This window comes from Oryctolagus cuniculus, chromosome 16 (assembly GCF_051225735.1).
Source record: "Oryctolagus cuniculus isolate XC-2025 breed Fujian yellow rabbit chromosome 16, ASM5122573v1, whole genome shotgun sequence".
In the NCBI taxonomy this organism is placed as follows: Eukaryota; Metazoa; Chordata; class Mammalia; order Lagomorpha; family Leporidae; genus Oryctolagus; species Oryctolagus cuniculus.
Genome location: NC_142882.1, coordinates 19,289,409 through 19,300,816, shown reverse-complemented (window position 1 = coordinate 19,300,816; position 11,408 = coordinate 19,289,409). Strand labels below are relative to the sequence as shown.

The 11,408-nt window shown below is 72.1% G+C and overlaps 1 protein-coding gene across 1 annotated transcript; it reads left to right on the top strand.

The window, feature by feature from the left end:
• The first annotated feature begins 62 nt into the window (after positions 1 to 62).
• Positions 63 to 6,284, top strand: CILP2 (cartilage intermediate layer protein 2). Its single transcript, XM_051828206.3, has 8 exons — positions 63 to 427; positions 975 to 1,055; positions 1,261 to 1,533; positions 1,823 to 1,978; positions 2,710 to 2,967; positions 3,064 to 3,172; positions 3,278 to 3,435; positions 3,608 to 6,284. The coding sequence occupies exons 1-8, from the start codon at positions 364 to 366 to the stop codon at positions 5,935 to 5,937; spliced, it is 3,429 nt and encodes a 1,142-aa protein (XP_051684166.3). The 5' UTR covers positions 63 to 363; the 3' UTR covers positions 5,938 to 6,284.
• The last annotated feature ends 5,124 nt before the right edge of the window (positions 6,285 to 11,408 follow it).

Here is an 11,408-nt window from a genome sequence, read left to right as displayed (position 1 = left end):
GGCCCGGGGTGCCGTCGAGCGGGGACTTGGCGCTGCTGTCCCGGGGAGGCTCCAGCGAGGAGGACGCGGGTTGGGGCTGCTCCAGGCGGCCCGGAGCCCGCACGGCCGCCGCGGGCCCACCTGAGGGCACGGGGCGGGCGCTCCCGCCGGCGACTAGAAAGCCTGGGCCAGCTGGAGGGCGGAGGCACAGCCGGACGCACCGAGGGGGGCGACCAGGGGTTGGGGGGCGGCTCCCGCGCCGGGGGCGTGGCCTGCGGCGCGCCCCGCCCCCTCCCTCAGTCCCCCGCGGCCGCCAGACCCCGCCGAGTCAGCCCCGGGCGCGCCGCGGAGCCCGGACCCTCGCTGGGACGCTCGGAGCCGGCGATGGCGCCCCTGCTGCCCCTGCTCTGCCTCGGTGTGGCAGCCGCGCACCTGGCGAGTGCCCGAGGTGAGGCGCCCGCGGCGCATGCCTGGGTCCCCGTCGCCTGTGGGCTGGGGGCACGAGGGGGCTCCAGTCCCGCGTGCGGCGGGCCGAGGGTCTCATCCGCGCCCCTCCCTCCTCGGGGGCAGAGTAGGGGCCCGGGCCACTCCCCACCTGCATGGCCCCGGGACAGAGCGCCGAGAGTCGGGGCAGGAAGGGGCTTGGACGACGTCCGGGCCGCCCCTGCGGTCTCCCGGCGGGCAGCCCAGCACTAACCGCTAGCCGCTCAGGCCCCAAGTGCAAGGATGGGAGGTAGACTGAGGGAGGGACTTCCAGGTGGCCAGCTCAACACTCGGAAAGGGAGGCCTGGCTGGGCGAGCGGAGTCAGCCCAGGAGCCTGGGGCAGGCCTGAAGGGCTTCCTGGAGGAGGCGCGACACCCCCCCCCCGGCCGGAGTTCAGTTCTGGCCTCGCAGGTCTCGTTTTCCCCACAAAAACGGCGACAACCGGAGCCCGAGAGGCGGCCACCGCGGCCCCCCGTCAGCTCCCTTCACTACTCCTCACCCCCTCCCAAAGACGCCGCCTCCACCCAGGAGCCCCCGGGGCCCGCCTGGGGCCTGCAGGGCCAGCCCTCGCCCACCCTGGAGGGCTGGGAAGGTGAGTCCACCTGGGCCTGGGTCAGCAGCGGCGGGGCGTGGGGAGGTCACGGAAGGAGGGGACCCCGAGGCTCCAGGAAGGGAGGACCCCAAGCGTCCGGTCAGGGGGCGGCCCGCGGGCACGCAGGGCCCTCCCCACAGAGCGCAGCGGGGCGGGGGTCCCGGCAGGCCGTGGCCCGGTTTCCCAGCGCGTGCGCTGCCCGCAGAGGCCAGCGAGTGGACGTCCTGGTTCAACGTGGACCACCCGGGAGGCGACGGCGACTTCGAGAGCCTGGCCGCCATCCGCTTCTACTACGGGCCGACGCGCGTGTGCCCGCGGCCGCTGGCGCTGGAGGCGCGCACCACCGACTGGGCCCTGCCGTCCGCCGTGGGCGAGCGCGTGCACCTGAGCCCCGCGCGCGGCTTCTGGTGCCTCAACCGCGAGCAGCCGCGCGGCCGCCGCTGCTCCAACTACCACGTGCGCTTCCGCTGCCCGCTCGGTGAGCGCGGGCGCAGGTGGCTTGGGCCCGGGGGGTGCTGGGTGGGCAGAGTGCGGTGAGCAGGGGCCAGAGAGAGCCTGGGAGGAGGGTGGGGCCCAGGGGCACGGCCGGAAGCGCCCCTCGCCCATCTGCGATGGCTCCATCCCGGGGAGGGAAGGCGCCGGGCTGACCTCACGGAGCTTACCTGGGGGCGGGAGGGGCCGCACCGGGCAGCGCCGGCCGGGGCCCCGCTTTGTCACCAGGGATCCAGACGGATCCGCCTGACCACCCACCCTCCTGCCACCCGCAGAGGCCGCGTGGGGCGCGTGGGGCCCATGGGGACCCTGCTCAGGGAGCTGCGGGCCTGGCCGTCGCTTGCGCCGCCGCAGCTGCCCAAGCCCTGCCGGCGGCGCCTGTCCGGGGCGCCCCCTGGAGGCGCAGAAGTGCGTGCGGCCCCAGTGCCCAGGTAGGAGAGGCGGGGCCTCGCGGGGGCGTCGCCCGGTGGGCGGGGCCTCGCGGGGGAGGATGGAGCCTGGCGCAGGATGCCGCGCACGTGGGGCCGCCACGGGGGTCGTGCGCAGGCGGACGGGGCCACACCCAGGACGGCGCCTCTCCCGTGTGCGCGCACGGGCGTCCGCGGAAGCCGCTCCCCGCGCGCGGGGGGGGGTGGAGTATGGAGTAGCGCACAAGCACGTGGCTCCCGCATCCACACCCGCGCCCACGCCCACGCCGACACGCGCTCGCCCATGCCCTGGCGGATGGGACGCCGGGGCCCAGGCACGGCGGACGCGACCTGACCTGAAGCTGTGCCCGTGGGGCCTGCGCAGGGCGGGGCGCGGTGGCCCGTGGGGGGGGCTCTGCCCTCCTGGCGCCTCTGCCCCGACGTTACCAGTGGAATTTTCCGTTTTATGGACAAACCGCAGCGTTGGCAGCGCTGGGAGGTGTCCTGGCCGTGGCCCCAGCCCCCCGCCCAGCGCCCCCAGCCCTCGCCAGGCATTTGGCGGCTCCTGCTCCCCTCCCCCGTCAGGTCTCCCCTCCCTCACTCCCCAGACACCCCCTCCCGCCCCGCCTGCTCGGCCCCTCCACGCTAGGGGTCCCCCAGCCCCTGAGGGCCACAGTTTGGGGCTGTGGCTGCCTCTGCGTTTGAGCACAGCCCCTCCCCAGGAGGCCTCTGCCCCACTGTGTCCCGTCCCCCAGGGTGCCCCGACCACACCCTGCTGGGCTCGGTGCTCACCCCGTCTGGCCGGCCGCTGCCGGGAGCCAGGGTCTCCCTGCGAGATGACCCTGACGTGGTGGCGACCACCGATGCCCGAGGGGCCTTCCGGGTGCCTGGGGTCTGCGCCAGCAGCCGGACCAACGTCAGTGCCCAGATGGATGGCTTCTCCGTGGGCGCCGCCCAGGCCCAGGCCAACAGCTCCGTCTCGGCCGTGGTCACCGTCATCCTTCACCAGTTAGGTAGGGACACTCTAGGTGATGTGCAACGCGGCCGAGGGAGCAGGTGGTGGGGGCGCGGGCAGGGCCCTGACCCCTGTCCCCCCCCCGGCCCCCCAGAGAAGCCCTACCTGGTGAAGCACCCGGAGTCCCGAGTGCGGGCTGCGGGCCAAAACGTCACCTTGTGCTGCAAAGCCTCGGGGACCCCTACGCCCAAGAAATACTCGTGGTGAGTGCCCGCGGGCGCCTCAGAGACGCCCGGGGAGAGTGCGCTGGCCTGGGAGGGAGGGGGGAACCCGCGCCCAGGGTCCCCACGGTGCTGCTCACCCCCCAGGTTCCACAATGGGACCCTGCTGGACAGGCGACAGCACAGGTACGGCTCCCACCTGGAGCTGCGGGGCCTGCGTCCGGACCAGGCGGGCAGCTACCACTGCAAGGCGTGGAACGAGGCAGGCGCCGTGCGCTCGGGCACGGCCCAGCTCACCGTGCTGGGTGAGCCGCCCGGGGCCCCCTCCCGGGCCAGCCCCCACACAGGGTCCCAGAGACTGCTTTCTGCGTCCAACCCCAGCCTCCACCCACGGGTGCTAAGCTGGGGCTCAGGCTGAGCCCGTCCCCCCCACCCCCCGCAGCGGAGCCCTGACCTGGCCCTCTTCTGGTCCCCCAGCCCCGGGCCAGCCAGCCTGCGACCCCCAGCCCCTGGAACACCTCATCAGGCTGCCGGATGACTGCGCTCAGCCGGGCGGCGGCCCTGCCTACCTGAACGTGGGCCACTGCCCCGACACCCCCTGCCCCGGCACGGCGGGCTCGGGGGCCCGGTGCGGGGACAGCCCCGCCCGCTGCTGCTCGGTGCAGCGCCTGGAGAAGCGGGAGGTCCGCTGCTCGGGCTCCCTGCTCCCGGTCAAGGTGGTGGCCGAGTGCGGCTGCCGCAAGTGCCTGGCCCCCCGGGGGCTGGTGCGGGGCCGCGTGGTGGCCGCCGACTCGGGGGAGCCCCTGCACTTCGCCCGCATCCTGGTGGGCCCCGAGCCCGTCGGCTTCACCTCCTACCAGGGCGACTTCACCATCGAGGTGCCCCCGGCCCGCGAGCGGCTCGTGGTGACGTTCGTGGACCCCAGCGGCGAGTTCGTGGATGCTGTCCGGGTGCTGCCTTTCGACCCCCGGGGGGCCGGCGTGTACCACGAGGTCAAGGCCATGCGGAAGCGAGCCCCGGTCATCCTGGAGGCCGGCCAGAGCCACACGATCCCCCTGGGGGAGCTGGAGGCGGCGGGCCCCTTGGGCGAGCTAGTGCTGCCGCCCGGGGCCTTCCGCCGAGCCGACGGCAGCCCCTACACGGGGCCCGTGGAGGCCCGCGTGACGTTCGTGGACCCCCGAGACCTCGGCTCCGCGGACACAGCCCCCAGCGACCTGCGCTTCGTGGACGGCGACGGCGAGCTGGCGCCGCTGCGCACCTACGGAATGTTCTCGGTGGACCTCCGCGCGCCCGGCTCGGCCGAGCAGCTGCACGCGGGCCCCGTGGCCGTGCGGGTGGCCGCCGACCAGATCCGCATGGCCGGCCACGTGGAGGCCCTCAAGCTCTGGTCGCTGAACCCGGGGACCGGCCTGTGGGAGGAGGAGGGCGGCTTCCGGCGCGAGGGGGCCCCGGGCGGCGGCCGCGCACGCCGCGAGGAGCGCGTCTTCCTGGTGGGCAACACGGAGATCCGCGAACGGCGCCTGTTCAACCTGGACGTGCCCGAGCGCCGCCGCTGCTTCGTGAAGGTGCGCGCCTACCTCAGCGACAAGTTCGCCCCCAACGAGCAGGTGGAGGGCGTGGTGGTCACGCTGGTCAACCTCGAGCCGGCGCCGGGCTTCTCGGCCAACCCCCGCACCTGGGGCCGCTTCGACAGCGCCGTCACCGGCCCCAACGGCGCCTGCCTCCCCGCCTTCTGCGACGCCGAGCAGCCCGACGCCTACACGGCGCTGGTCACGGCCACGCTGGGCGGCGAGGAGCTGGAGCCGGCCCCCTCCCGGCCCCAGCCCGACGCGGGCGCCGTGGGCGTGGCGCAGCCCTACCTGGACAGGCTGGGCTACCGGCGCACCGACCACGACGACCCGGCGTTCAAGCGCAATGGCTTCCGCATCAACCTCGCCAAACCCAGGCCGGGCGAGCCGTCCGAGGCCAACGGCCCCGTGTACCCGTGGCGCAGCCTGCGGGAGTGCCAGGACGCCCCCGCGACCGCCAGCCACTTCCGCTTTGCGCGCGTCGAGACGGACAGGTACGAGTACAACGTGGTGCCCTTCCGCGAGGCCGCGCCCGCCTCCTGGACCGGCGACCTCCTCGCCTGGTGGCCCAACCCCCAGGAGTTCCGGGCCTGCTTCCTCAAGGTGCAGATCCGGGGCCCCCAGGAGTACACGGTGCGCTCCCACAACGCGGGCGGCAGCCACCCGCGCACGCAGGGCCAGCTGTACGGGCTGCGGGACGCGCGCAGCGTGCGCGACCCCCAGCGCCCCGGCACCTCGGCCGCCTGCGTGGAGTTCAAGTGCGGCGGGATGCTGTTTGACCAGCAGCAGGTGGACAGGACCCTCGTGACCATCATGCCCCAGGGCAGCTGCCACAGGGTGGCCGTCAACGGGCTCCTAAAGGACTACCTGGCCCGGCACCCGCCCCCCGTGCCGACCGATGACCCGGCCACCTTTGCCATGCTGGCCCCTCTAGACCCGCTCGGCCACAACTACGGCGTCTACACAGTCACCGACCAGAGCCCACGGCTGGCCAAGGAGATCGCCATCGGCCGCTGCTTCGACGGCTCCTCCGACGGCGTCTCCCGGGAGATGAAGGCCGACGCGGGCACGGCGGTCACCTTCCAGTGTCAGGAGCCGGCGGCCGGCCGGCACAACCTCTTTCAGAGGCTGCTGGAGTCGCCGGCGGCCGTGCTGGGCGACATCCGGCGGGAGATGGGCCAGGCCCAGTCGCGAGCCCTGGGGCCCCTCCGCACCCGCAGGGGCAGGGCCCGGCAGTGACCCCAGCCAAGTCCCCGCCTAGTCGACCCCCTCTGCGCGCCCTCCCCCTGCCCAGAGTGCGGCGCGCGCACCCTTCCCCTGCCCAGAGTGCGGCGCACCCCGAAGTGTGGCTGCAGCCTCACCCTGACCTCCCACGTCCTGCCCTTGGGGCCCCTGCCCCAGCAGAAGTAATCTTGGGGTTATTTATTGAAACAAAGCCTGGCTGGGGGGTGTGAGGGGGCATCAAGGCTGGGCCCCGTGAAAGCGAGGGAGGGGCTCCACTGGGGGAGGCCCTGGGGCTGGGGAGGTTGTTGGGGGGGGGCGGGGGCGGCTGCTCGGGGACGTCATTAAAAAAACGCTTCGTTATTTCAGACTGTGGTGTCAGATCGCGGCGCCTGGGGACGGGGATACCTGGAGCAGGTGTGGGGCCCTCGCCACGTGTCCACGACACCAACGTGCCGACACGCGTGAGCGGCCAAAACCGCGGGACTCGGCAGCGGCTGCTCCGCGGCCTGGCGCGGCCTCTCCAGCCGCCGGCCGCTGGCCTTGTGCCCGGGACTCTGCAGTGGGCAGGGTGGGGCCCCGGTGGGGGAGTGCAGGCGGCTGTGAACTTGGACTTCCTCAACGGGGCCACGGCAGCCACGCCTGGGCCATGTGGTGAGCAGGCTGCCCAAGGCCAGGGTCCGGGGCCACAGTCAGGGCTCCGCCTCCTGTGAGGGGGTCCTCTGGGCCTCCCCACCCCCGGGGCACATCCACGAGCCTCCTCAGGGTGGACTTGGGCCTGGAGGGAGCGGGAAAGGCCTTGGTCTCTGAAGCTGGGCGGAGACCGGGGGAGCTGGGGCTGCCTCTCCGCCCCACCCCAGCTCTGCTTGGGGCTGCCTTGGGGGGGTCCTGAGGGAACAGGGGCACCTCCCCCCAGTGGCTGCCATGGCCTGCAGGCCCAGTGTGACGAGGTGTCAGGATCCCCAGGCCAAATACCTTTCATTGAGAAAGTGTTGGGGCCTCGCCTGCTGCCAGGCCTGGCCCCGGGCCCCTTCCCTCGGGCGGCGCGGGGGTGGGGTCCCTGAAGCCCCCTTCGCCAGCACTGAGGCTGGGCCGGGGAAGGCGGCCAGGGAGGCTGTTTCAGGCACGGGCCCCCGAGCCCTGGCTCCTCCCTAGCCCACTGCCAACTCTGGCCTCGGAGCCGGGGGCCCTGCCCCTCCCTCCTGGAACACAGGCTGTTCACCTCCTGGAAGAAGCATCGCTCGCCCCCTCGGGCCTGGTGGGGGAGCGGGAGACCCTGCTCCGGCCGCCCCGGGGTCAGCTCAGGGCACAGGAAGCCCCGGGGCCTGCCCACTGCGCTGCAGGCTTTTATAATTTTAGAACCAGGGGCTCTTAAAATGCCTAACAGCACCGTGGGGAGCAGAACGGGAAAATGCCTCCAGCAACACTCTTAAAGCCACAGGACCCCAGAGAAAGAAGGTACCCGCACGCACACTGAGCGCTGACCGGACGCACGCCCCCCGCCCCCCTCCCCACTTGAAGGGCGTCTGATGTCGTTATCTTCGGCCCTGGGCTGAGGGGGCGTAACCCTCGGCCCCCTTTGCCAGCTGAGCAGGGGCACTGTGCTGCAGGGGAGAGAGGGGGCCAAGGCGCCAGGTTTTGCAGGACGCGTAGGAGTCTTCCAAGTGGGTGAGGCAGGAAGGGCATTCCAGGCGGAAGCCCCAGGAGGGAGACGCGTGGGGCAGGTGAGCGGGCCCTGGGGAGCCACGGAAGGCTCCGCGGCAGGAGCTGGAGGGTTAGTCTCTCTCTCTCCGCTTGTTGGAAAGCCTTGCGTTAATGGAAATGGGGTCTGCTCCCTCCCACGGTGGGGTCCAGTGGGGAGGCAGCTCAGCGCGGCTCCTCCCCCGCGCCCCCGGCCGCCTCCTGTCCTGGCTGAACATCCCTGGCGCCTCCGGCGGGGCCTCGTGGGCCTGGCACGGCCGCCGCCACTTCCCCGGCCCCGTCTGTCTCGCTCATCAGACCCCAGAGCCTGCAGCCAGCCGGGGGGTGCAGGGGTGGGGGCGTGGCCTCCGTGAGGCGGTGGAAACTGAGGCAGGCAGCAGCAGGGAGACAGCAGGCCAGGGGGATGCTGACGCCCCGCTGCCTGGCCCTGGGGGTGGCGTCTGGGCAGGCAGGAGTGGGAGTGGGGAGACCCCCTGGAACTTGGGGTACCACAGGTGCTGACACTTGGAGGCAAACTCAGGGTCACGGCACGGCAGGCCCAGGAGCTGTGTGGCAGACCCAGACATGCCTGTCACCCGACCCGCAGTCCCACACCGTCCGGCCACCTCTTGGCCCCCTCAGCACAGACACACGGGCAGTGACACCCGCACACGCCGGACGCCACCCCACCCCCCACCCCTCACGGCTGCCCAGGTAGACAGACGCCCAGCGCGGCGGCCAGGTGCACCTGTGAGTGCCTGTGTGTAGGGTCCCCTTGGTCCCTCCACAGCTGCCCCGCACATCGGGACGCCCTGGACCCCAGAGGACCTGGGTCAAGGCCAATTCCAGCCCCCCGTGCCCTGCCCTGCTTCAGCCCCACCAAGCACACCTGGCCACAGGTGGGCACACACAGGCCTGGGGGAGCTGGGGCCGGGGTCTCCGGAGTCCCGGCCCATTTTCCAGGGCGGTTCGGAATCCTGATCCCTTTCCTGCTGACGCAGCCCCGGGGGGTGCCAAACCTCAGGTATGTCCCCGGGCCGCCTGGCGGGGAGGCGGGGGGGGGGGGGGGCCTGGCAGGACTCAGCCCTTCCCTGCGCCTCGCTCCCCCCTCGCCCCAGCTGGAGCCAGAGTTTGCCTGGTGGAGCGCTCAGCACAGCGCCAGCAGGCCGGGCGGGGGCGGGGGCGGGGGCGGGGGCTCCCGCCCGGCAGGGACTCTTGGTCAAGGGCCCGGCTCCTGCCGCTCCGCCGGCCTCGTAAAGACGCCGCTGTCTGTGGGGAGCTGGCGGGGCTGCCTGTCCCAGGGCCAGGTGCTGGGAGGAGGAGACACACACACGCCCACGGGGTGGCTACACGCGCATCTGTGGCCACGTAGGTGCTCAGTCACGCACCAGCAGTCCCAGGACTGGGGGCCGGCCGCTCAGTGTGTGGGGTCGGAGTCAGGGGGCCGGGGCCTCTGGGAGCAGGGCTCAGGGAAGGCTTCCTGGAGGAGGCAGGGGCTTGGCAGGGTGGACAGAAGTCCGCCGGGGCAGCCTCGGATGTCCTGAAGCCTTGAGCCTGGGTTTCTAGGGTTTGCTTGAGACGGACCCCAACTCGGGGACCTGGGTCGGAGCCGGGCATCGCCAGACGCAGCCAGGAGGCCCAGGCGGGCTCGGGTGTTGCAGGCACCTGCTGGCGAGCTCTGGCGACCCCCGCGCCACACTGCGGACATGGAGGTCGAGAGGGAGGCAGGGCTGTTTACGCGCCGCGGGGACGCTGACCTGCAGCCGTGGCCGCTGACCCGGTCACAAGCACACGCTCGGGTCTCCGGCCAGAACACTAAAGCTCCAATAAGCCAGCCTGGAGACAGTTCCGGCCAGGCCTCCCCTCCCCCCACCCCGTCCGTGTCTGCGAGGGGCTTTGATGGGGGCGGGGACCCAGGCAGACAGATGTCTGCCTGCAGGTCTGGCAGCGGGGGGGTACGGGGGGTGGACCCTGGCCTCGGCCTCTGCCTACCGCCTGGCCCAGCAGCACAAACACTTGGAGATGGCCGCCCCAGTGGAATCTGGTTGTGGTCAGGCCGTGGCTGAAGAAGCCACTGGAAAAACACGCAGCCCACGGGGCCAGGCCCAGCTTACGTTTCACAGGGTGGCAGCGGCCTGGCACGCAGGAATGCCTCCCCTGGGACACGGCCACCACGCCGGGCCGCCCTCAGCCCTGGTCAGGCTGTGACTCACCTCCCTGTGTGTGCTTGGGGTCAGGCCCCCTGGCACGACTCTGTGGAAGGCCCCTGGTCTGCGTGCACGCCCCTGGCGATGGGGAGCTCACCCCCTCCAGGAGCCAGGGGCCTGTGGCCGGGCCTGGTCCCCCCAGGAGGCTCTGGTTCCCGTGGCCACGGGGAGGGGAGGCCGGGGCAGCTGAGCGGGGAGCCCCCTGCATCCCCCAGGGCCCGGTCCCCTCAGGCCACCTGGGACCAGTGCGCCCCACTGCAAAATGAGCTCCTAGCCTGGCAGCTGTGGGTCAGGGATCCCCATCTGCTCCCGCCCTGAGCTGCAGGCGGGGCAGGAGGGTTCAACACGCATTGAGCACCTACTGCATGCATCTCCTCACCGACCCCTCCCAGTGAGGCTGGTCCCGCGAAGGCCCCGTTTTGCCGATGAGGAACCCCCCCCAGGCCACCACAGGGACCCAGGGAACCTCGTTCTCCTGACGGCGGCGGCCCCTGGTGGCCACCGCGGGAACTGCAGGCTGGTTGCTCCCCAAGTCCCTCAGTCCTGTTCCCTGGGCACAGCCCCCGCCTGGTCACCATGGAAACCTCTAAGCCCCAAAACCAGCTCAGGCCAGATCCCCCCCCCCACCCGAGGGCTAACCCGACGTGACCTCTGGTCTCCAGTTGTCACCCTCAGTGACGCGCGGGGTGCTCCAGGCAGCTGCAGCCCCTCCCTCCCCTGCTCCGGCGCCGCCACCTCCCCCCCACCGCCCCGCGGCCTTTGCCCTGGTGTTGGGTTCCGACCCCCAAGGCCTGGGTCAGGCTCCACTTCCTCGCCAGGGTCTGGGGGCCTCCCAGCTTTCTCCAGGGCTCTGGTGGGCTGGGCCTTCAAGCGCCCCCTGGAATCGCTAGACTGGGCATGGACCTCACCAGGCACTCATGGAGGGGCTCTAGAAACTTCTACCTTGAAACTGTCTAAGGGGAGGACCTTGAAACTGCCGCTGCATCCCTAACTTGGACCTGGACACACCTGTGACCTGGGGCGCCACGCGAGCTTACAACTCCCGTTTCCAGAATGACTGAAGCAGCAGGTGCAAGGGGAGGAGTTCAGGGTGAGGGGGCGGGGCCAGACGAGAGGCGGGGCCAGGTGGAGGCTGGAGGCTGAGAAGGTGGGCCGGGGCTGAGGTCCCAGAGAGAGGGTGGGGCCAGCTGAGGGGCGGGGCCCAGGTGGGCTGCGCCACGTGGCCGGCGGGTTCCCTCGCTCGCAGCTTCCGGCCAGTATGGGACGTGGAACGCGGGTGGGTGGCAAGGGAGACGCCCTCACAGACAGACCTGGAGGGCGGGAGGGAACAGGACGAGGAGGGCGGGGCGGCAGGGCCGGACACAAGCATGCGTGCTGTGAGAGCGCCTCCTGCAGGCCCTTGGGGAAGGGGCAGGGACGTGGGGCCCCTGGGGGATGTCCAGCCTCACCCGGGGCTGTCGGCTGCCACCAGCTGTTCCTGCTGTGACCGGGACGTCTGTGAGGGCCCCAGGGGTGCGGGGAGTCCAGTGCTGGCAAGGTGCCGGCCTTGTGCCTCAGTTTCCCCAACTGTCCAGTTTAGGGAGGTGCATGAGAACAGCACTA

Excerpts from the sequence above, each read along its gene's own strand:
- CILP2 (XM_051828206.3), top strand. The coding sequence starts at position 364 with ATGGCGCCCCTGCTGCCCCTGCTCTGCCTCGGTGTGGCAGCCGCGCAC. Across the intron at positions 1,056-1,260 it reads CACCCTGGAGGGCTGGGAAG|AGGCCAGCGAGTGGACGTCC; the intron begins GTGAGTCCACCT and ends CGCTGCCCGCAG. Across the intron at positions 2,968-3,063 it reads CGTCATCCTTCACCAGTTAG|AGAAGCCCTACCTGGTGAAG; the intron begins GTAGGGACACTC and ends CCGGCCCCCCAG.